Here is a 22,423-nt window from a genome sequence, read left to right as displayed (position 1 = left end):
TTACTTGATCTTCCTCTAGTTCAAGGCCAAGTAAAAAATTATATTTTTAAAAAATTATTTTGTCCTCTGTTTCTGTGAGTATCCTATCCAATTCTGTCATTTCTAAGTAAAAACCATATAGTTTAACACCTTTTTCATACCTTGTTTGTATTTGCATATACATATACCAATCCATCTCAATCCCAGATTGCGGGATTTATAATGTTAAATTTTCAATACTATTTTAATATGTATACTATCAACCTCTAATGCCCTAAATGCTTTTGAGCCTAAAAATTTATTTCAACATCTCTCTTGGCATGCACTAGCCTGGCCCCTTGAAATCTAAGGAGGGCTAAATCCTCAGGGCTATTATCTAAGCAAGGTTCATCCCATTGGTGGTCCTTATAGTGTAGAATGTCTTGCCTTCAATGATGCATCTTCTCTGTTCAATTTCACCAACTCTTAAAGAATGCTTCTTCTTCCTAGAATTTTGGTTCCTCCTAATACCGTTGCTCCTGACTGCTACAAAGAATTTCACTGTATGGTATTAATTTTTTAATGGTTTTGTTATCATATTTCATGTTTCATGAACCAAGGAGGAATTTCCTGACAGTGAAAACAATTGATCAATGGGACAGCTTGCCTCCCAAAGTTGTAGGTGCTCCATTACTAGACATTTTCCAAAAAAAAAAAAGATTGGACGGCTATTTGTCCAGGATGGCATAAGGACTTCTGCTTTGGGCCGGGGGTTGGACCAGAAGACTTCCAAGTTCTCTTCCAGCCCTATGATTTTATGATGCTATCATGAATGATGAGCAGTAAGCAAAAAGTAGTAACCAAGCAAACACAGAATCACTGCATGATGCTTTCCACAGTATTTGCTGACACAGTTTTCCATCCTTTGGAGATCGGTAAAATGAGGATGCAGATTATTGGGGGCAATATGTTGACACAGTAAACCACCTGGTGGTATATAAGTTTAAGTGCTATTGCTGTTACTAAGGAATAACATTAAGAAAACTAAGATCATGGCACCAGGCCCTCTCAATTCCTGGCAAAGAGATGGGGAAGAAATAGAGGTAGTGACAGATTTTATTTTCCTGGGCTCCAAGATCACTGCAGATGGGGAATGCAGCCAAGAAATTAAAAGATGCTTGCTCCTGGGGAGGAAAGCTATGGCAAATCTAGGCGGCATACTGAAAAGCAGAGACATCACCCTGCCAGCAAAAGTGCGTATAGTCAAGGCTATGGCTTTCCCAGTTGCAATGTATGGCTGTGAAAGTTGGACCATAAAGAAGGCCAAAGAATTGAGGCCTTTGAACTCTGGTGCTGGAGAAGACTCCTGCGAGTCCCTTGGACTGCAAGGCGATCAAACCGGTCAGTCCTAGATGAGATCAACTCTGACTGCTCTTTAGAAGGCCAGATCCTGAAGATGAAACTGAAATATTTTGGCCACCTAATGAGAAGGAAGGACTCACTGGAGAAGAGCCTAATGCTGGGAAAGATTGAGGGCAAAAGAAGAACGGGACGACAGAGGTGGCTGGATGGAGTCACTGAAGCAGTCGGTGTGAGCTTAAATGGACCCCAGAGGATGGTAGAGGACAGGAAGGCCTGGAGGAACGTTGTCCATGGGGTTGCGATGGGTCAGACGCAACTTCGCAACTAACAACAACAAAAGGAATAACATTATCTGTAGGTCAAAGATATACCTTTTTCAGAAACTGGGGAGCATTTTTAAAGGTCAAGTGCTACATTTAGCTAAGGAGAATTTCTGGAATAAATGTTTTGTGTACTTAGGGGAAGAACCCCCTCGTACAAATGGAATTCTTTCTCCTGCCTGACTGCCACTAGAAAGGTTCAAGAAGGGCAGGGAGAGAGACCTGACCCAAAGATGCCATGGATCTCACCTGGCTTGTGGTCTGGTACTTTCCTTCCTTGGTGCTATTTTTAAATAACTCCCTAAAGAATCAAATTGCTTATTCTTGAATTATGATTAGCTTCTGCCTCTTCTCTCTAAGGACTGGCCCAGCTGCCTCAGCAGTTTCAAGAAATTTAGAGGCAACTATTTTGTATGTAGCTCCAATGAAAGAGTTTGCAATCCAAGGCACACATCCCGGAATACTTGCAGTTAGTGGGCAAAACTCTGAAAGTTGTATTTTAGTACCTTTTTACAAAATGTCACAAATCTTACAAATGCAGCTGTAGGATTGCATTGGTTTCTTTGTTATTACTGTATCAGTGAACTGTCTAAATTGAAATAAATAAATAAAGCTGAGCAATTGTTTTTTTAAAAAAGTAGACAAGTTCTATGTCGTTTTAAATAAGGAATTGTTAATATAAGGATTCAACCGAGTGTCAGGTTTTATTAGAGCTCTTTAAGACTCTGCTGCCTGAAAATCTTCAGTTTGTTATCCATGATCACTTACAAATCTCTTAAGAGATCTTGCCCAAGTTTCAGGATCTTGATTTAGCTAGAATGGGATTCTATCCTGAGCAATTCAACCAAATAAGTTATACATTATCTAATCTAAATAAGGTAAAGGTAAAGGTTCCCCTCGCACATACGTGCTAGTCGTTGCCAACTCTAGGGGGCGGTGCTCATCTCCGTTTCAAAGCCGAAGAGCCAGTGCTGTCCGACGACATCTCCGTGGTCATGTGGCCGGCATGACTCAACGCCAAAGGCGCACAGAACGCTGTTACCTTCCCACCAAGGGGGTCCCTATTTTTTCTACTTGCATTTTTTACGTGCTTTCGAAACTGCTAGGTTGGCAGAAGCTGGGAAAGTAACGGGAGCTCACCCCATTACACGGCAGCACTAGGGATTCAAACTGCCGAGCTGCTGACCTTTCGATCGACAAGCTCAACGTCCTAGCCCCTGAGCCACCGCGTCCCTTATCTAATCTAAATGTCAAATCTTAATTCTAAAGAACTAGATTAAATATCTAACAGTATCTAATTTAATTCTAATGAAGAGCAACAAGGATGATTAGGGGGCTGGAGGCTAAAACTTACGAAGAATGGCTGTAGGAATTCAATATGTCTAGTCTAGTGAAAAGAAGGACTAGGGGAGATATGATAGCAGTGTTCTAATCAGATTTTTGAATCAGATTTTTAAACTTGTTATAGTATTTTAATTTGTTTAGTATTTCTGTTGTTTTATTGGCTGTACACCGCCCTGAGTCTTCGAAGAAGGGTGGTATAAAAATATGAATAAATAATAAAAATAAAAATAATAATAATATTTGAGGGACTACCACAAAGAACGGGGGGGGGGAACCTATTTTCCAAAGCACCAGAAGGCAAGACAAGAAACAATGGATGGAAACTAGTCAAGGAGAGAAGCAACCTAGAACTAAGGAGAAATTTTCTAATGGTGAGAACAATTAACTAGTTGAAGGCCTTGTCTTTAGAAGTTGTGGGTGCCACATTGCTGGAGGCTTTTAAGAAGAGACTGGACAGCCACTTGTGTGAAATGATATAGCGTCTCCTGCTTGGGCAGAGGGTTGGACTAGAACACCTCCAAGGTCCCTTCCAAGTCTGTTATTCTAAGTTTTATGTTCTAATTCCAGGTGGCATGTGGAGCCATATCGGTGGGCACGCGAGCGCTGCCCTAGCTCATCTCCAGCGCACATGTGTGTGCGGGTCAGCTGATTTTCAGGCCTTTTGGGCCTACCTGAAGTCAGGAAACAGGCTGTTTTCGGCCTCCAGAGGGTCTCCAAGGGGGTGGGGTGGGGAAGGCCGTATTTGCCCTCCCCAGGCTCCTAGAAAAGCTCTGGAGCCTGGGGAGGGTGAAAAACAGGCCTACCTAATTCAAGGAAAAAGTCAAGTCTGATAAAGAGAGAGTTCCAAAGGAAAAAATATGTCATGATGGGAAGACAGAAGAGATGACAAATATAGAATTGAGACTGATCACACATACAACATATATTTTGTTCATTTACTGTGTCCCAAAAGTTTTGGCCACTTACCGTATATGTCAAGTCTAGCAGTGCAAGAGACAATACCGGCTTCATTTTTCGCAGACAAAGTGTACCAACCAGCATCTACTTTTTTGGCAGGCTGAATCAAAAGGCAAACATATCCGGTAGCATCTTGGTGCATACTAAAAAGAAATAAAATGTTTTCAGTGTCATTTGTGACATACTGGAGGATTTTAGTGAAACCATTCAAGGAAACAACAGAAACATGATATTTATACTCCCTCCCTCTTCCTCCCTCCCTCTCCCCCTTCTCCCTCTTAACTTTTGTGTGTATGCGTGTGTTTATGCAGAGAAGGACTTGCTTCGTGATCAATCCCCTTGAAGTTCTGCAATGGAAGATCTCAAGGACTCTTGAACTATTTGACCAAATTCTCATTTCAAACAAGTTTGTTCATTGTGTGCAGTCAATAACAGCAGTAATTTTAAGTAACACTGATATAATTTAAAACTTTACAATCCACTGTAGTTTACGAAATCTTGCATACTTGATTTTTATCCTCCTATAATGTGCCTCCAGTAGGACTTTAGATCTGTAGTAATACATAAAAAGTTCTACTGCTCTTGGGGATTCTGCATTTCAGCAGATGTATTTTTTCCTAGATAAAGGAATATTTATTACTATATGCCAGAGATGGCTAACCTTTGGCCGTCACATGTCAAAAGCGGGGGGAGCACAGGAGGGTTACGCGTGTGCGTGCCCACACACATAATTCAATGCGCCCCTCTCCCCCACACATGCGTGTATGACTGCCCCATGCTCCCCCCACTTTTAGCACACGATGGCACAGTGGGCCTGTTTTTCACTTTCCTTAGACTCCAGAGGCTTTCTTGGAGCCTGGGGAGGGCGAAAACAGCCTTTCCCACCCCCCCATGCCTATTTCCCATCTTCCAGTAGGCCCAGAAGGCCCAAAAATCAGCTGGCCAGTGCACACATGCGCGCTGGAGCTGAGCTAGGGCAACGCTCGCGTGCCCATAAATATGGCTCCACATGCCACCTGTGGCACACGTGCCATAAGTTCGCCATCTTGGCTATATGCAGTACATATCCTGAAAGCATTTTAACTGTTCTTTATAGGAAGAGACACGGGGTACGGAGAACCATATTTAAATGTTTCAGAAGTCGGGTCCGAGAGGGACTCGGTCACATCATACACTGCAGGGCCGCAGTGACAGAGGAAGTAGGCTCGCTTCCTATTGTCCGGCAGCCCTTGGAAATCGTTGGCTTCTAGGAAGCATTCAAAACAGGCCATGTATGATCCCCACTTCTCGTTGGTGGGGTCGAAAGAAGCCGGTGCGTTGTATGCGGCGGCCATCCCGTTGGTTTGGCTTTGTGCGTTCAGTGGCTGGGCTGGTCCTCCTTGTTGTCGGGGTTCCTCTGTCAGATCGGTTGCTTGTCTGTGCCAACCTCAATCCCACCTTTGTCGCCAATGCTAGATTGGGCGATTGAGGAGACACGAGACCAAGCAAGTGACAACAGCTCTCTTTATTAGAGTGAGACTTCAGCAAGGGGCACCGGCAGAAGGTTCCCCTTTTATACCCACCCGGCTGAGGCACCAGCCAATGAGATTTGAATGTTTTCCCGTCAAATTTCCCACCAATAGAATTGTACACAACAGGTTGCAAACTGTTTCAAGAGTTATGTATGCTAAAAGGTGCTACATGTTCAGTGCAAAATAAATTAAAAGTTTGCGGCAATAAAATCTCACACCTCACATTTTCAGACAATCAAAAAGCAGTTTCCCAAAACCCCCTGCTCACCTCATCCTCTCCCTGTGGGGAGGTATGGTTTCATTGTCCTTCTTCCAGAAAAATATTGGGGGTGGCATCCCAATTACTCTACATTCTAATCGGACAGGATGTCCTTCTGGTACCCCACAGTTCTGTAGTCTCTCTAGTATCACCGGGGCTTTTTTAACTTCCTTTTCTGAAAAAGAAGAAAGAAGACGGATTTATTGATTTGTTTTCACCTTAAAATGCTTGAAGTTGTTCCAAATGATTTCTGGAAGACTCTAAAAACTTCTGTGTGTCTGCACTGTGAGAATGTGCATCTGTTTGCATGTTAAAAAAATCCAAGATGGCTGTAAGTATATAATAAAGGCCCCACCCTGGGGTGAAATTCCCCCGATTCGGACCGGATCACTCGATCCGGTAGCGATGGTGGCAAGTGGTTCGGAGAACCGGTAGCAAAAATCCCTCCCCCCCCCCCGGCACCTATGCCCAGCTGAGCCGCGCGATCATCAGAGGTTTTTTTTTTAACTTTTAAAAGCATTTTTTCTTCGGCTGAAAAAATGCTTTTAAAAGTAAAAAAAAAGCCTCTGATGATCACGCCGCTCAGCTGGGATCGTCAGAATCTTTTAAAAGCATTTTTTACAACCTTTTCATTGTAACAAAAAATGCTTTTAAAAGGCTCTGATGATCCCAGCTCAGTTGCCTGACTGTCAGAGGCTTTTTTTCTTTTAAAGGCAAAAAAAAAAACCCTTTTAAAAGAAAAGCCTCTGATGATCAGGCAACTCAGCTGATTGTCAAACCTTTAAAACATTTTTACAACTTCTTTTGCCTAAGAGTTGTAGAAAAATGCTTTTAAAAGTAAAAAAAAAGCCTCTGATGATCACGCGGCTCAGCTGGGATCGTCAGAATCTTTTAAAAGCATTTTTTCTACAACCTTTTCATTGTAACCAAAAATGCTTTTAAAAGGCTCTGATGATCCCAGCTCAGTTGCCTGACTGTCAGAGGCTTTTTTTCTTTTAAAGGCAAAAAAAAAAACCCTTTTAAAAGAAAAGCCTCTGATGATCAGGCAACTCAGCTGGGATTGTCAGAGCCTTTTAAAAACATTTTTTTACAACTTCTTTTGCCTAAGAGATTGTAGAAAAAATGCTTTTAAAAGTAAAAAAAAAAAAATTGGCCACGCCCACCCAGTCACATTAAACCGCCCCCCCCAAAAGCTATGCCCACAGAACCAGTAGTAACAAATTTTACATTTCACCGCTGATTCCATTTTCTAATGGAAAAATATGGAGCACTGTAAACATTTATGTCAATATTCCAGATGTTTTGGCCACCTTAATATCTGCTCTTCCCAGAGCGGGATGACATAAAGATTCAGGGTTTGGCCAATGACATCCAATCTACTGCGAAGAAGCTCTGGCTTTTGAATTCAATCAAGCTCCCCAATTCATTCAGATAATGAACATTTTATTTTATTTTATTTTTATTTATTTTATTTGTCACAACAGTACATATAAGCATAAGCATGAAATAACTATACGATATATAAGCATATATATGCATAACTACGTAATAACTATACGAATTGAATACAGTTAAAGGGAATATTAGGACAGGAACGTTTGTGCTCTTATGCACGCCCCTTACAGACCTCTTAGGAATGGGGTGAGGTCAATAGTAGATAGTTTTTGGTTAAAGCTTTGGGGATTTTGGGAAGAGACCACAGAGTCAGGTAGTGCATTCCAGGCATTAACAACTCTGTTACTGAAGTCATATTTTCTGCAATCAAGATTGGAGCGGTTCACATTAAGCTTAAATCTATTGTGTGCTCGTGTATTGTTGTGATTGAAGCTGAAGTAGTCTTCAACAGGAAGGACATTGCAATAGATGATTCTATGAGTTAAACTCAGGTCATGTCGAAGGCGGCGGAGTTCTAAATTTTCTAAACCCAGGATTTCAAGTCTGGTGGCATAAGGTATTTTGTTGTAATCAGAGGAGTGGAAAACTCTTCTTGTAAAATATTTCTGGACACGCTCAATTGTATTAATGTCCGAAATGAGGTATGGGCTCCAGACAGGCGAGCTGTATTCGTTTTCATATGATTCAATTTTCATATGATTCAATTTTCAGCCACAGGGATTCTAGTTAACGAAGTACACAAACGGTCTAATGTTCAGGATGGATAAGCTCATAAACTTACCTACAACAGACAGTTCCAAGCTGAAGGAATTTTGTCCTGTTTTGTTGGTGGCTATGCAGGTGTAGATTCCAGCATCGCTTTGTCTGAGAGGATCAATAAGTAAAGAGTGCACTCCATTTTCTTTGATCAGCATTTTGTGAGTGGCATCTGGTAACACAGGCTTGCCATTCCGAAGCCACATCAGATCTGGTGGCGGTAAGCCACTTACCTAACGGAGGAGAAAATAGTCATAAGCAAGTGACAAACTTTTTCATATTAGTGATGTCTATTCCAGTGGTGGGTTTCAATTTTTTTTACTACTGGTTCGGTGGGTGTGGTTCGGTGGGCGTGGCATGACTTGGTGGGTGTGGCTTAGTGGGCGTGGCAAGGGAAGGATACTGTAAAATCTCCATTCTCACCCCACTCCAGGGGAAGGTTACTACAAAATCCCCATTTCCTCCTGATCAGCTGGGATTCGGGGGGCAGAGAATAGATGGGGCCAGTCAGAATTTTTACTACCGGTTTTCCGAACTATTCAAAATTTCCGCTACCGGTTCTGCAGAACTGATCAGAACCTACTGAAACCCACCTCTGGTCTATTCCAAATTCATGGAAACCCAAATGATGTAAAAAAAAAAAACCACAGGGAAAAGAAATCATGTTACAGGCCTGCATCAAAGATTATGGGGAATCATAATTGGTTGTATAAGCCTAAATTAACCATGGTTTATTAAACAATAGTTGGCTCGGATAGAAATGCACCGAACAAGCAATGCTTCCTGTGATGTGCAAACTGGACGTCAAAGAAAAACGCAATTCAAAGCCTACATTAAATGTTACACCTTAAAATAAAAATAAGCATATGCATCATCTAACACAGGGGTCTCCAACCTCGGCAACTTTAAGCCTGGCGGACTTCAACTCCCAGAATTCCCCAGCCAGCAAAGCTGGCTGGGGCATTCTGGGAGTTGAAGTCCTCCAGGCTTCAAGTTACCAAGGTTGGAAACCCCTGATCTAATAGCTGGAAGCCTGGAACCCATGTTAATGAGAGTCACCAATGGATGCTTTTCATGGCAGCATCTGGCATTTGTTGTTAATCCACCAATCGCTTTCCTTAATTTGTCTCAAATGAAAGCTACCTGGTTGTGCTTGTGTTCTCAGAGAATACCAGCAAATAGTAATGCAAATAATAACGCACTATTACTAGTGCACCCCTTGCACCACCTATGCTGGTGAATAAAGAAAGCCTTCCACTCCCACCCCTGCGACCCCAATACCTTGCAATCGAGTCTGCAAAGCCGGCCTTCGTGGGCTACCATGTCCCCAGGTGCCTGCAGGAAATATGGCCGAAAAAAACGTTCCTGCAGAGGTTCCCGATCTCTTTCTGATACACGGGACCTTCCCCTGCATTTCAAACACATCAGAATATTGGACAGGTGGACAGAAAGGAAAACTTTTAGCTAAGAAAACATAGTCTCTTGAATTTCACTGCTCAGAAATTAAGGATTTCCAAACCCAAAACTTGAATTTGCCAGGTAAAACTCATGCTTCCCTCGTAATCTATATTTTAGCATCAGATGCTTCTTTTTTAATTTTTATTTTTTTTTACCTGTGAGACTGGATCGTTGTTGATAATCTACTCCGTAGTGAAGGAGTCTGAACCATCAAACGACCAGAGCAACTGATTCTTCCCTGCCAGAACATGCAAGAGAGGAAAAAAATGTTATTTGTTCATTCACCAAGTGTTGTATCTGCGCCCCCCCGAGCCGGGCCCCCTGCCAGAAAGTGACTTGGAAAGTGAGGGGGAAGGGCCATCAGGACTTACCTCTGGAGCACCGGCTTCCCTGGCTCAGCTCCAAGAGCCAGAGGCAGGCCAGGTGGAGGAGATAATGAGGCCTCCGTCCCCTGACTCTTCCCCCCCCCAGGTCACGCCTCCAGACCCAGCTGATGGCAATCAGGCCTGGCTGGACCCTAGGTTTTGTAGAAAGGAGAGGCGGGAACAACAGAAGCAGGGGTGGGGCAGGCCTAGGAAGTGCTGAGTCATGGAGCCACACCCCACAGGATATAAAAGCAGCAAGGGCTGCTATGCCTCTTCGTAGCAGGCAAATCAACTGCTTAACTAGAGCTGAAATACTGTTTGTTCCTGGGTGACTCAGCGGCATCAAGGGAGATAACAGAGACACTTGGCAGACACTCACTAGTTTGCTGCCAGAGCTGATAGTGCCGGCTAATTAAGTCATTGCTCGGACTGAGGCGAGAGGGACAGAACCATGCATCGGTCATTTTTCATTGCTAGATCTCAAGCGTGATACATATGGCTGATTTTTTTTTTAGAAATACTACAAAAATCTTATTATACTTTTACAACTATAAATCTTTTTTTTCCAATTTTTTTTTTATTAAATATACAATTTAAAAACATTAGACATGGTGCGACTTGTCTGGTACATACTTTTCTAACACTTTTTCTTTTGTGTAGATTACAATATAACATCATGCTTATTCCATATATACTTTTTGTACATTCAATCACACTCCAGTTACATGCATATTCCCTTCGTATCTATTCAAATCCTGTTTACTCTTATCTAATATTTCTTATAATATTTTATTTCCCCCCCTTTCTTCACTTTGTTTCTAATTCTCTATCCCTACATTCCTCCTTTTCTCTAGCCATTTACAACTATAAATCTTATACTGCAGTTACTGCCATTATTGCTAAAATTCAAAATCAACTGATAGCAATCAATCAATCAATCATTAAAATGAACTTTCAAAATGTATGCGTCTGTCTTCATCCTCTTAAGTTTAAATGATGTATGTGTGTATATAGGAATTTGTACCTGAGGATTGGCAGCCATGAATGTGTAGTTTCCATCATCATCATTTGTAGTAGCTTCAATATGTAAAGAACAAGTTCCATCCCCATCGCGAATCATTCTGAAATGTCCATTCTTCTTCGAAATCTGTTTGCCATCCTTAAACCAGTATACCTGGGGGGTTTTTAAAGAAAGATCTATTGTAGCCTTGTACTTATGGCTATAGTTCTATGTATTTTGGCTTTGAAGAAAATCTCATTGCATTCATTGGGATTATTTATTTGAGAGTAAAAAGGCTGCATGGAATAACTCAGCAAATAGATTCTCAATTCAAGCTTAAATTTTGGAATAAACTAGCTGCATGACAGCCAGGCACCATTCTCTGAAATCAAGGGACAATGTAGTCCATACATCAGAGCTATATACGACCATTTATTTGTGCTTCCCACAGAGCTCCCCAATCTGCTTGTCCCATGTTTGGGAGTAGCTTTAAGGATGGGAAACGGAGCAAGTTGGCCTTTCAGAGACCTTCTCCCATCCCCATCTCTAAATCCTGGTAGAAAGAGCACAGTTTTCCAGAAGGTTTCCCATCTTGGTGATGTCACCAGTCACTGAGTGGGGCTCTTGCAACTCTCTGGAAGGTTGGGCAGCTGAATAAAGGACACTACCTCTTATTGTAATTATTGATTGAAAAAATCCCTAAGGCTCCTCTTACCATCATGGTGATCAGGGGTGAAATCCAGCAGGTTCTGGAGAACCAGTAGCAGAAATTATGAGCAGTTCGGAGAACCGCCAAATATCACCTCTGGCTGGCCCCAGAGTGGGGTGGGAATGGAGATTTTGCAATATCCTTCCCCCAGGAGTAGGGAGGGAATGGGGATTTTGCAGTATCCTTCTCCTGCCACGCCCACCAAGTGACGCCCACCAAGCCACACCACGCCCACAGAACAGGTAGTAAAAAAATTTGGATTTCACCACTGATGGTGACCTCCGAGTTTGTTTGATTTCAGAGCCTACGACTTGCAGAAATTATAGACAAAACCCATGCCCTTTGAGAGATAATGGGAGTTAGAAGGCCGCTAAATTGGGGAAGCCACTGCGTATCTGGGCAATGGCTGATGAGCATCGTATTTCCTCTAGTGTGTGATTAAGCAGGATCTACACATGGTAACATGCCTCCTGCTCTTCTATGAAGCACAAAAGTGAAGTGGAAGCAAAACACAGATGCCAATTTGTATTAGCTCTCCTAAAACACAATGGTTCAACCTAAGAGGCAAGATCTTACCATTTAATAGGGATTAGAAATTGTCATGGCTTCCATAGCAAACAGATTTTGTTTGCAGAAAGCCTATGACTTAATATTCAAAAAGGATATTTTTGAATATTAAGTCATAGGCTTTCTGCAAACAAAATCTGTTTTTGTTCACAGAAATGACTCTGATTCAGCAATGAACAAGAGTTTCTGCTTCTTAAAGTCTTCTTAAATCTCCCTTGCTTATTTACATGGCCCCCAACCCACCAAAATAGGGAATTTGAGGGGAGGGGGTGTATTCACAGCAACCTTTCCTTGCTTTCCTCAAATACAAATTTGGACTAGATGACCTACAAGGCAGGAGTGAAATCCAGCAGGTTCTGACAGGTTCTGGAGAACCGGTAGCGGAAATTTTGAGCAGTTTGGCGAACTGGCAAATACCACCTCTGGCTGGCCCCAGAGTGGGGTGGGAATGGAGATTTTGCAATATCCTTCCCCCAGGAGTAGGGAGGGAATGGGAATTTTGCAGTATCCTTCTCCTGCCACGCCCACCAAGTGACGCCCACCAAGCCACACCACGCCCACAGAACAGGTAGTAAAAAAATTTGGATTTCACCACTGATGGTGACCTCCGAGTTTGTTTGATTTCAGAGCCTACGACTTGCAGAAATTATAGACAAAACCCATGCCCGTTGAGAGATAATGGGAGTTAGAAGGCCGCTAAATTGGGGAAGCCACTGCGTATCTGGGCAATGGCTGATGAGCATCGTATTTCCTCTAGTGTGTGATTAAGCAGGATCTACACATGGTAACATGCCTCCTGCTCTTCTATGAAGCACAAAAGTGAAGTGGAAGCAAAACACAGAGGCCAATTTGTATTAGCTCTCCTAAAACACAATGGTTCAACCTAAGAGGCAAGATCTTACCATTTAATAGGGATTAGAAATTGTCATGGCTTCCATAGCAAACAGATTTTGTTTGCAGAAAGCCTATGAATAGCCTAAAGGATATTTTTGAATATTAAGTCATAGGCTTTCTGCAAACAAAATCTGTTTTTATTCACAGAAATGACTCTGATTCAGCAATGAACAAGAGTTTCTGCTTCTTAAAGTCTTCTTAAATCTCCCTTGCTTATTTACATGGCCCCCAACCCACCAAAATAGGGAATTTGAGGGGAGGGGGTGTATTCACAGCAACCTTTCCTTGCTTTCCTCAAATACAAATTTGGACTAGATGACCTACAAGGCAGGAGTGAAATCCAGCAGGTTCTGACAGGTTCTGGAGAACCGGTAGCGGAAATTTTGAGCAGTTTGGCGAACTGGCAAATGCTACCTCTGGCTGGCCCCAGAGTGAAATGGGAATGGAGATTTTGCAATATCCTTCCCCCAGGAGTGGGGAGGGAATGGAGATTTTGCAGTATCCTTCCCCTGCCATGCCCACCAAACCACGCCCACAAAACCGGTAGTAAAAAAAAATTGGATTTCACCACTGCTACAAGGCCCCTTCCAACTCTGTTAATCTAATCTAATCTAATCTTAAATGTCATGGGGGCAAAGTTCTTTATATAGAAGAAGATCAAAGCAATTGACATGAGAAATTGCCGAGAAGTATTTGTGTTCCGCTGTTCAGAGGCCTTACCTTGGGTACGGGGATTCCAACAATTTTGCAAGTGAACGTAGCTGGATATCCTTCCAGGACACGGAAATGCTTGAGTCTCCTGTCAAAAATTGGAGCAATGCATTTGCCGGTAGGGATCTCATCATGTTGGATCTCATCATCTGATTCATCCACGGGGGTACGTTCAAGCCGAAACTCTATTTCGTTCATTAATCTCTGCTCAAAGTTGGAAATTTTATATTCCTGCAAAATAATAGTTGAATCAAGTCTATATATCTCACTGGAGCCTAATAAATATTTCTTGGTAAATAGCTTCCCCCCCCCAAGTAATGGCTCCTATATGGCCAAAAACAATCATACAAAGATTAAAATTATTAGAGATTCAACCATAAAAACAAACAGTGTGGGGCTAAGGAGCTGAGGTGGCGCAGTGGTTAGAGTGCAGTACTGCAGGCTACTTCAGCTGACTGCTAGCTGCAGTTCAGCAGATCGAATCTCACTGGCTCAAGGTTGACTCAGCCTTCCATCCTTCCGAGGTGGGTAAAATGAGGACCCAGATTGTTGGGGGCAATATGCTGACTCTGTAAACCGTTTAGAGAGGGCTGTAAAAGCACTATGAAACGGTATATAAATCTATTGCTATTGCTAAGTAGGATGGAAAATCTCTTACTCTATTCCCGTGATGGCGAACCTATGGCATGCGTGCCACAGGTGGCACATGGAACCATATTAGGGCCTCCGGGGAGGGAACATGTGGCACATGGAGCCACATAGGGCCTCCGGGGAGGGAAAGGCTGTTTTCGCCCTCCCCAGGCTCATAGAGAGGCCCTGGAGGCTGGGGAGAGCAAAAAAATGGGCCTACCGAGCCCACCGTGCCATCACATGCCAAAAGCGGGGGGAGTGCGGAGAGGGGGGTCACGCGCGCATGCAGGTGGTGGGGCACATAGAATTATGGGTGACCCCCCCCCCACGCTCCCCTTGCTTTTGGCACGCAATGGCAAAAAGGTTAGCCATCACTGCTCTATACATTTGTGCTCCAAATGATAGGAGGAATCCCCTCCCTAAATGTTTGTCATAGGATTCCATCAGAGAATAAACACAACTACATTTAGCTCTGCTCTCTATCTCTTAGAGTATGAAGGGTGGGATTAGGAAGGGGCAAGGAGGAGGAATTCTGTTCCCTGACACTGCTGCTTCTCTACTTCCTCTGGTCTAGGGTTGATTTCAGATTAGGCTTTTAAGTAGGGATGCTTCTTGATGCAAGATTATAATCCAACAATCAACTGACACTTCATTTCAGAGTGAGGAAGAGCTTGTGCCTTCTTTTCTTGTCAATAGGCCACACTATTTCTGCAGTAGTAGCCTAGATAAAGATTTGGAGAAGACTGGGGGTCTCACTCACCATCATTTAAGACAGGGGTCTCCAACCTTAGCAACTTTAAGGCTTGTGGACTTCAACTCACTGATTAAATTTGCTGGAAATATAGTCTGTCACCATTTTGAAAATGAAAACTCATGAAATGTGGCATGTAAACTCTACAATGGCTATACTATAGTTTTATTTCTTAAAACCCAGCATATGTGAAGTGGCTTTTGCAGCCGCCAAGCATTTTGAAACATCCCTCAAGACCAAAAAGCAATTCTCCTTATATCAGAAGTATAAAAAAGTGTGAATTTATTATGTTTTGCCTTTTAATCAGTTTACTTGATAACAACAATTCAAAACAGGATCCTGACTGAAAGAAAATAGACATCATTATTTTTGTTATTGTTGTTGTTTTTCAATAAAGGAAGAAGCACAGTAGAATTATCAGGCGGAAGAGACATCGATATTGAAAAAGAGGAATTCAAGGAACTTAAATGGCTTATAAAATAATGTCCTTCTTTCAAAGCAATAGATGATATATTTAAAGGAATATTTAATTGTGAGCAATAATGAAATAACTACATCACTATTTACAGATTGCAGTGCAAACATTGATGTTTTTGGAAGCATATAAAAAGATTGCTTCTTGTCCAAGATCACAAAGACCCTATAAGTGGAAAATAACAACAACAAGCATAATAACAATACATATACAAATAAAGCAATAATCTGCTCAAAATAGAATAGGCAATCTGAACGTTTACCATAAACATAAAGTATTTTATAATTTCCTGTCTGATTTATTCAGTGGTTTTCAACCTCAGCAACTTCAAGATATGTAGACTCTCACTCCTAGAATTTCCATGCTCAAGACACTTAAGATGGCGAATTAAATATTTTCAAATCTTCTTTTACCGACTTGTTTTTATTTTTCTGACTCGTGATTGACTTCAACTTTGCTCTATTGAATGTTGAGATAAGGAGGTGAATTTCCGTCTACCTTTGATTCCAGTAAAAGAAAATGAGCTGAAGATGCCTGATTTATTACAATTTTTTTTTAAAAAGGCTGGTGGAGGTGAGGGACTGTACCAAACGGATCTCTGGTCTCAATAGCTTTTACTTTTTGTATATTTTTTTTACTAAGAGTTTTGAAAAGAAGATTAAAAATTAGCAAGCACTAATATAAAAGAAAAAGTGAATGTCCATGTCCATATACCCAAGAAAAGCTCTTCCACTGGGCGAATGAGAACATCAACAGGATGAAGTTGCTGCAGCTGACTGTTGGGGGCAAGTCATTGGCCCCAATGGAAAGGGTGCGCAACTTGGGTGTTCTCCTGGCTGGACGGCTGTCGTTTGAAGACCATTTGGCGGCTGTCTCCAGGAGAGCTTTTTACCAGGTGAGCCTGGTCCGCCAGTTGCGCCCCTTCCTTGACCGGGATGCCTTATGCACGGTCACTCACGCTCTTGTCACTTCTCGTTTGGATTATTGCAATGCTCTCTACATGGGGCTTCCCCTGAAGTGCAGTTCAGTTAGTTCAGAATGCAGCTGCGCGGGTGATTGAGGGAGCCCCACGCTGCTCCCACGTAACACCGCTCCTGCGCAGTCTCCACTGGCTTCCTGTGGTCTTTCGGGTGTGCTTTAAGGTTTTGGTTACCACCTTTAAAGCGCTCCATGGCTTAGGGCCCGGGTACTTACAGGACCGCCTACTGTTACCTTATGCCTCCCATCGACCTGTACGCTCACACAGAGAGGGTCTTCTCAGGGTGCCGTCCGCCAAGCAATGTCGGCTGGTGGCCCCCGGGGAAGGGCCTTCTCTGTAGGAGCTCCTACCCTTTGGGACGAACTTCCCCCTGGTTTACGCCAATTACCCGACCTTCGGACCTTTCGCCGTGAGCTGAAAACGCATTTGTTTATTCAAGCGGGACTGGCTTAACTTTTTTAATTCTAAACTTTTAATTCTAAACAATTTTAATCGGGGTTATTATTTATAAATTTTAAGGGTTTTTAAATTTGATTGTTTTAATTTCGGCCATTTATGGATTATGTTTGTTTTAAGTTTTTGTTTTAATTGTACATTGTGTTGTTTTTATACTTTGGCTGTACACCGCCTGAGTCCTTCAGGAGAAGGGCGGTATAAAAATCTAAATAAATAAATAAATACATAAATAAAGTTCAGAGTAGGCTGAACTGGTACCCAAAATGTAGATCCTAATCAGAAAATCTCCCCGCTGAATATATGAGAGTTGTCCATCCCCACTTCTCAATTTAATCAGGATCCTAGAACAAGGGAGAATCATGTTCAACTATGTCCATGAAAGTTTTCTTAATTGAAACCCCTCCCTTCCAAAAAGCTGTTTGCCTGATGAGGAAATCATAAGGCATTTCTACTCCACCAATATTTTCATCCCTAAAACACTCCTTTCCAGGGGTGGGCTTTACAAATTTTTTAGCAAGGGGTTCTCTGCCCGGCTGCTGGGTGGGCGTGGCCATGGTGGGCGTGGCCTAGTTGGCCTCCTGCACCATGGCAGGGGGAGCATTTTTGCCCTCCCTGGACTCTGGAGGCTGTCTTTGAGCCTCCGGGAGGGCAAAAATGGCCTCCCCAGGCTCCAGAGGCCCTCTGGAGGCCAGAAACGGGCACTTTTTTGGCCTTCCGGAACTTCCTGTAGGCCTTTTTTTTCGCCCTCCCCAAGCCTCCACGAGTGCCCTGCGCTTACCTGCATCCAAAATGTGTTGCATGGGGACTCCTGGGAGGGGAGGGGTGGGCAGGGCCAGCCAGGAGTGGGATTTGGGGGTTCTCCACACTGCACAGAATTTTAGCTAGAGGTTCGGAGAACCGGCAAATACCACCTCTGGCTGACCCCAGACTGGGGTGGGAATGAAGATTTTGCAATATCCTTCCCCCAGGAATGGGGAGGGAATGGAGATTTTACAGTATCCTTCCCCTGACACTCCTACCAAGCCATGCCATACCCATCAAGCCACACCGACAGAACTGGTAGTAAAAAAATTTGAAACCCACCACTGTAAATAGCCTTTTAAAAGGAATTGTAACCATAAGATGACAAACTGTAAAAATGCAGCCAGAGGTCCAGCTGCTAGGTGGGAGTCCTATTACTTTCAAGATTATTAGGTTAGCTCTGCTCCATGGCTGCTCCCCAACTGGCAGACAAACTCCTGGCTTATAAGATTTCACCTTGTTTAATTTTGTCTTTCACAAAGGATACCTCAGCAGATTGCTTTACAAGATGAGTCAATTCTCATCTCAGTTATCGCTTCTCGTTGTTGTTATGAAAGGTCTTTAAAAGTAGGAAAGCAAAACTGTTGGTCTCTGCCAATCAAAAACATTTATCCAGGGTAACAATTTTGAGCAAAACCAGTAAATAGTAAATACAACTACTGAAAACATTATTATTGCCTTTTGAGGTAAACCTCCATTATCCTTAAATTTAATGTCTTGCATCTCTCAGAAATTTGATCTCCACAACCTTTTGGTGCTAATATTTTTACAAAGGGGTGCCTGTAGCGTACAGTCAAAAAAGTCAACATGGCAAGCACAGCAGTGTGATCAAAGCCTTACCTGTCTTTTATGTGTATCAAACATAAAATACACATAAAAACAGGCAGACTTTGATCACAGCATCGTGGCTACTATCCTTAGTTTTTATCACATCCTCTAGCTAGACAGCCCTGATTTTTAATTTCAGAGACCCTTACATATTTTAGCTTTAGTACCGTCACCGTAAGGACTTGAGACTAATAGAAACTGATTACATAGATGGCAGCACATCAGAATGCTACCTTCCAAAATGCAAGAAACCTGGGCAGTTATAATGGTCATACAATGATTTCTGTAATATATAGATTTTATGTCAAGGAACTAGAACATTTTTGTTGTATAGGTAAAGGTAAAGGTTCCCCTCACACATACGTGTTAGTTGTTCCCAACTCTAGGGGGCGGTGCTCATCTCCGTTTCAAAGCCGAAGAGCCAGCGCTGTCAGAAGACGTCTCCATGGTCATGTGGCTGGCATGACTCAACGCCAAAGGCGCACGGAACGCTGTTACCTTCCCACCAAAGGTGGTTCCTATTTTTCTACTTGCATTTTTTATGTGCTTTTGAACTGATAGGTTGGCAGAAGCTGGGACAAGTAACGGGAACTCACTCCATTATGTGGCACTAGGGATTCGAACCTCCATAGAAAATGTCAAAAGAACAGTCAATAGAACTGATCCAGGGTGGGGATTCTTAACTGCAGTGAAGGCTGCAAACTGTGAATATGTGAATTGAAAATGCATCACAATAAAATATGGAAATGTTACTTAACATTAGGATTGTGAATCTTGTGTTAACAACATTAACAGTTGACTTAACAATAGTTAACTCATAAGGTGCTTGAATGCCCTCTGGTCAGAATGCAAACACACTAAACCATGTTCCAACAGGATTTTAGAATTTGAACCTTTTTTGTAGTTTATGGAATACCTTTGCTTTGAACCCAGATTTCTTGTAATTAACACCTTGGGCTGCTGTTGAAATACTTACCATGAAGCATGATCACAGCTCATTTTAATGGAAGAAATACCCAATCTCGTTTCAATGGCAGAAGTTAAATTTCAGGTTTTGCATTCTACTGAACATATGTACATATGAGGCACACATGTGTTGGAAAGGAAGGCTGTACCTGGGATACTTCCTCAGCGGTAAAGTTGAAAGTTGGGGAATGAGGGCTGGGTCCCTGTAGCCCGCGAGCCAGATTTTCCTCATAGGCTGTTTTCTGGCGGAGGGAATGAGGAATGAGGAAAATTGCATGAGGAAAAAGTTATGATGACATTTATGGGCATTTTTTTATTGAAAGAATAAAGAACAGAAGGTAGCTTCAGAGGTAAAAGCAAACTTAGGATTTGATTGCTACTAGATAGTATAATTTATTTAAGTTTTAACTGAGGTAGCATAGAATATTTTACAGGTTGCATTATTATATATGTGTTTGTGTACGTGCATACAAACGCATGGATACACATCCTTGGTAGGCAACTGTGGGCTACTATAAGAGAGCCGTAATGGCGCAGTGGTTAGAATGCAGTATTGCAGGCTAATTCTGTTGACTGCCAACAGTTCAATTCTCATCAGCTCAAGGTTGACTCAGCCTTCCATCCTTCCGTGATCGGTAAAATACGGACCCAGATTGTTGGGGGCAATATGGTGATTCAATAAACTGCTTAGAGAGAGCTGTAAAGCACTGTGAAGCAGTATATAAGTCCAAATGCTATTGCTATTTTTTTTGGCTATTTGTATCATTAAACATGAGATATTTTAAAAATAAGAGGTGTAACTGTAAATAAATAATACATGCACTATAAATAAACATGATCTGTTTGCTCCCATATGTTTCTTAAAAGATGTGATATAATTTTGCTTTTTAAATTTCTTGTGTACCAACAAGTTGTTGCTGACTCTTAGCAACCACATAGATAGATTTTCTCCCTGAAGATCTATACCTAATGTGGTCCTTTAGGCCCTCCAATTATAATTACACATTACAATTTGTAATTGTAAGATCCCTATATTTGTATGTACGCTTTTATACAAACACACACTTTAAAAAATGGGACTGCGCATTTTCCAAAAACTGAAAATAGATCCTAGATCTTTCCAGTTCAATAACTTCTTTTTATAATGGATAAAAAAAAAATAGAATGAACCTGAGGCTCTCTCTTTCAGTGGGATTAAAAATTGGATCCAAGTATCTCTGGGGGGAAATATAGGATCACAATCAAAATTTGGAAATATATCAAGATTGCAAAATATTAGAAAAATTGCAGTCTAATATAAACAATATCCATCTATTTGTGTTTTTAAAGTAAGTTAATAATAGGAGTGATAAAGCACATTTTGGATGTTTTTTCAGTTTGTACCTAACTGTTCACCACTGCCTAACTGTTCACAACCTTCGTATGCTGCCTGCTTCACAAATTGTCCTTCTCTTTTTGCCAAAAGTAAGATCCTCCACCAACCTTGTTCCACCTAGCTTGAGATTTGCAATGTTTGGTTTTTCATATCCTGTGTGTTTCTCAGATAATATCTCAGATAGCATCTGGATAGTAATCTTTTTTCCCACCAGTATTTCAAAAACAGCTCCCTTATATTAAACCATTATATTAATGGTCGGACACGACTTCGCAACTAACAACAAAACCATTAATATAATGGTTATTATAATTATATTAATAACCATTATATTAATGGTTATTAATATAATTATAATAACCATTATATTAATGGTTTTGTTGTTAGTTGCGAAGTCGTGTCCGACCCATCGCGACCCCATGGACAACGTTCCTCCAGACCTTCCTATCCTCTACCATCAGGGGTAGTCAACCTTTTTATACCTACCACCCACTTTTGTATCTCTGTTAGTAGTAAAATTTTCTAACCGCCCACCGGTTCCACAGTAATGCACCGTGTATCGTCTGTGAATGCCTCTTGTGCATAGTGGATTGGGTCTGGGGGGGCGCCAGCTACCAGCTCTGCTTGTCTGTTACAGCTGGGTGGTGTGGGGGAAGATGCGCAAGCTATTCTGGGATGAGGTTCTTTTGTTTGCGGTCCCACTATAGCGCCATTTAGTTTCACTTATGTAATGTGAACTAAACTTATGCGCGGGTGATACAAATAGTATATTTTCAGAAATTTAAATTGTCACGGGGAATTTTATGAAAACCTAATGAAAATGTTTTTAAGTAATGCTATAGAAACTTTTTTTAAAAAGTCTATTAAATAAAAAAAAGGAAAGTGCTTCAGTATCGGACAAAACCCCTACCGCCCACCATGAAAGCTGGAATGCCCACTAGTGGGCGGTAGGGACCAGGTTGACTACTACTGTTCTACCATCCTCTGGAGTCCATTTAAGCTCACGCCTACTGCTTCAGTGACTCCATCCAGCCACCTCGTTCTCTATCGTCCCCTTCTTCTTTTGCCCTCAATCTTTCCCAGCATTAGGCTCTTCTCCAGGGAGTCCTTCCTTCTCATTAGGTGGCCAAAGTATTTCAGTTTCATCTTCAGGATCTGGCCTTCTAAAGAGCAGTCAGAGTTGATCTCCTCTAGGACTGACTTGTTTGTTCACCTTGCAGTCCAAGGGACTTGCAGGAGTCTTCTCCAGCACCAGAGTTCAAAGGCCTCAATTCTTTGGCGCTCAGCCTTTCTTACTGAGCATGTCCAAGATGGCGCCGCCCTGCTGATCGGGGGAGCGGCGGTGGGCCTTTTCGGGCCTTGTCTGGTTCTGGGGGGGGCCTTGGTGACATCTTGGGCCCCCGCCCTGATGGAGGAACATCCAGTCACCCGGAGGAGGGGTGACTTGGCACAGGACGACTTCAGGGGGCGTTGGGAGGAGCCCCGGAGCGTCCTGCTGCAGCGGTGATCCTGGCGGCTTGCCGGGCGGCTTGCTGGCTTGCCGGGCGGCCGCGGCCTGCCGCCGGCCTTTTCGGCGGTCTGGCGGCGGCGGCAGCG

General features: G+C 42.4%; 1 protein-coding gene across 8 annotated transcripts in view; it reads right to left on the bottom strand.

Moving 5' to 3' along the window:
• The window catches only part of MYPN (myopalladin), a 134,506-nt gene that overhangs the window by 7,438 nt on the left and 104,645 nt on the right, over positions 1-22,423 (bottom strand). For 7 of the 8 annotated variants that reach the window (XM_058189467.1, XM_058189473.1, XM_058189469.1 and 4 more), the window contains 8 exons: positions 19,602-19,694; positions 13,576-13,797; positions 10,710-10,859; positions 9,476-9,558; positions 9,144-9,270; positions 7,888-8,095; positions 5,721-5,886; positions 3,951-4,084 (listed from right to left, as the gene is read on the bottom strand). In XM_058189467.1, the coding sequence (XP_058045450.1) occupies positions 3,951-4,084; positions 5,721-5,886; positions 7,888-8,095; positions 9,144-9,270; positions 9,476-9,558; positions 10,710-10,859; positions 13,576-13,797; positions 19,602-19,694 (1,183 nt within the window). The remainder of the gene's footprint in view (positions 1-3,950; positions 4,085-5,720; positions 5,887-7,887; positions 8,096-9,143; positions 9,271-9,475; positions 9,559-10,709; positions 10,860-13,575; positions 13,798-19,601; positions 19,695-22,423) is intronic. The other variant, XM_058189471.1, reaches the window with a different exon arrangement.

This window comes from Ahaetulla prasina, chromosome 6 (assembly GCF_028640845.1).
Source record: "Ahaetulla prasina isolate Xishuangbanna chromosome 6, ASM2864084v1, whole genome shotgun sequence".
Lineage (NCBI taxonomy): Eukaryota > Metazoa > Chordata > Lepidosauria > Squamata > Colubridae > Ahaetulla > Ahaetulla prasina.
This window is presented reverse-complemented; position numbering and strand designations above follow the sequence as displayed.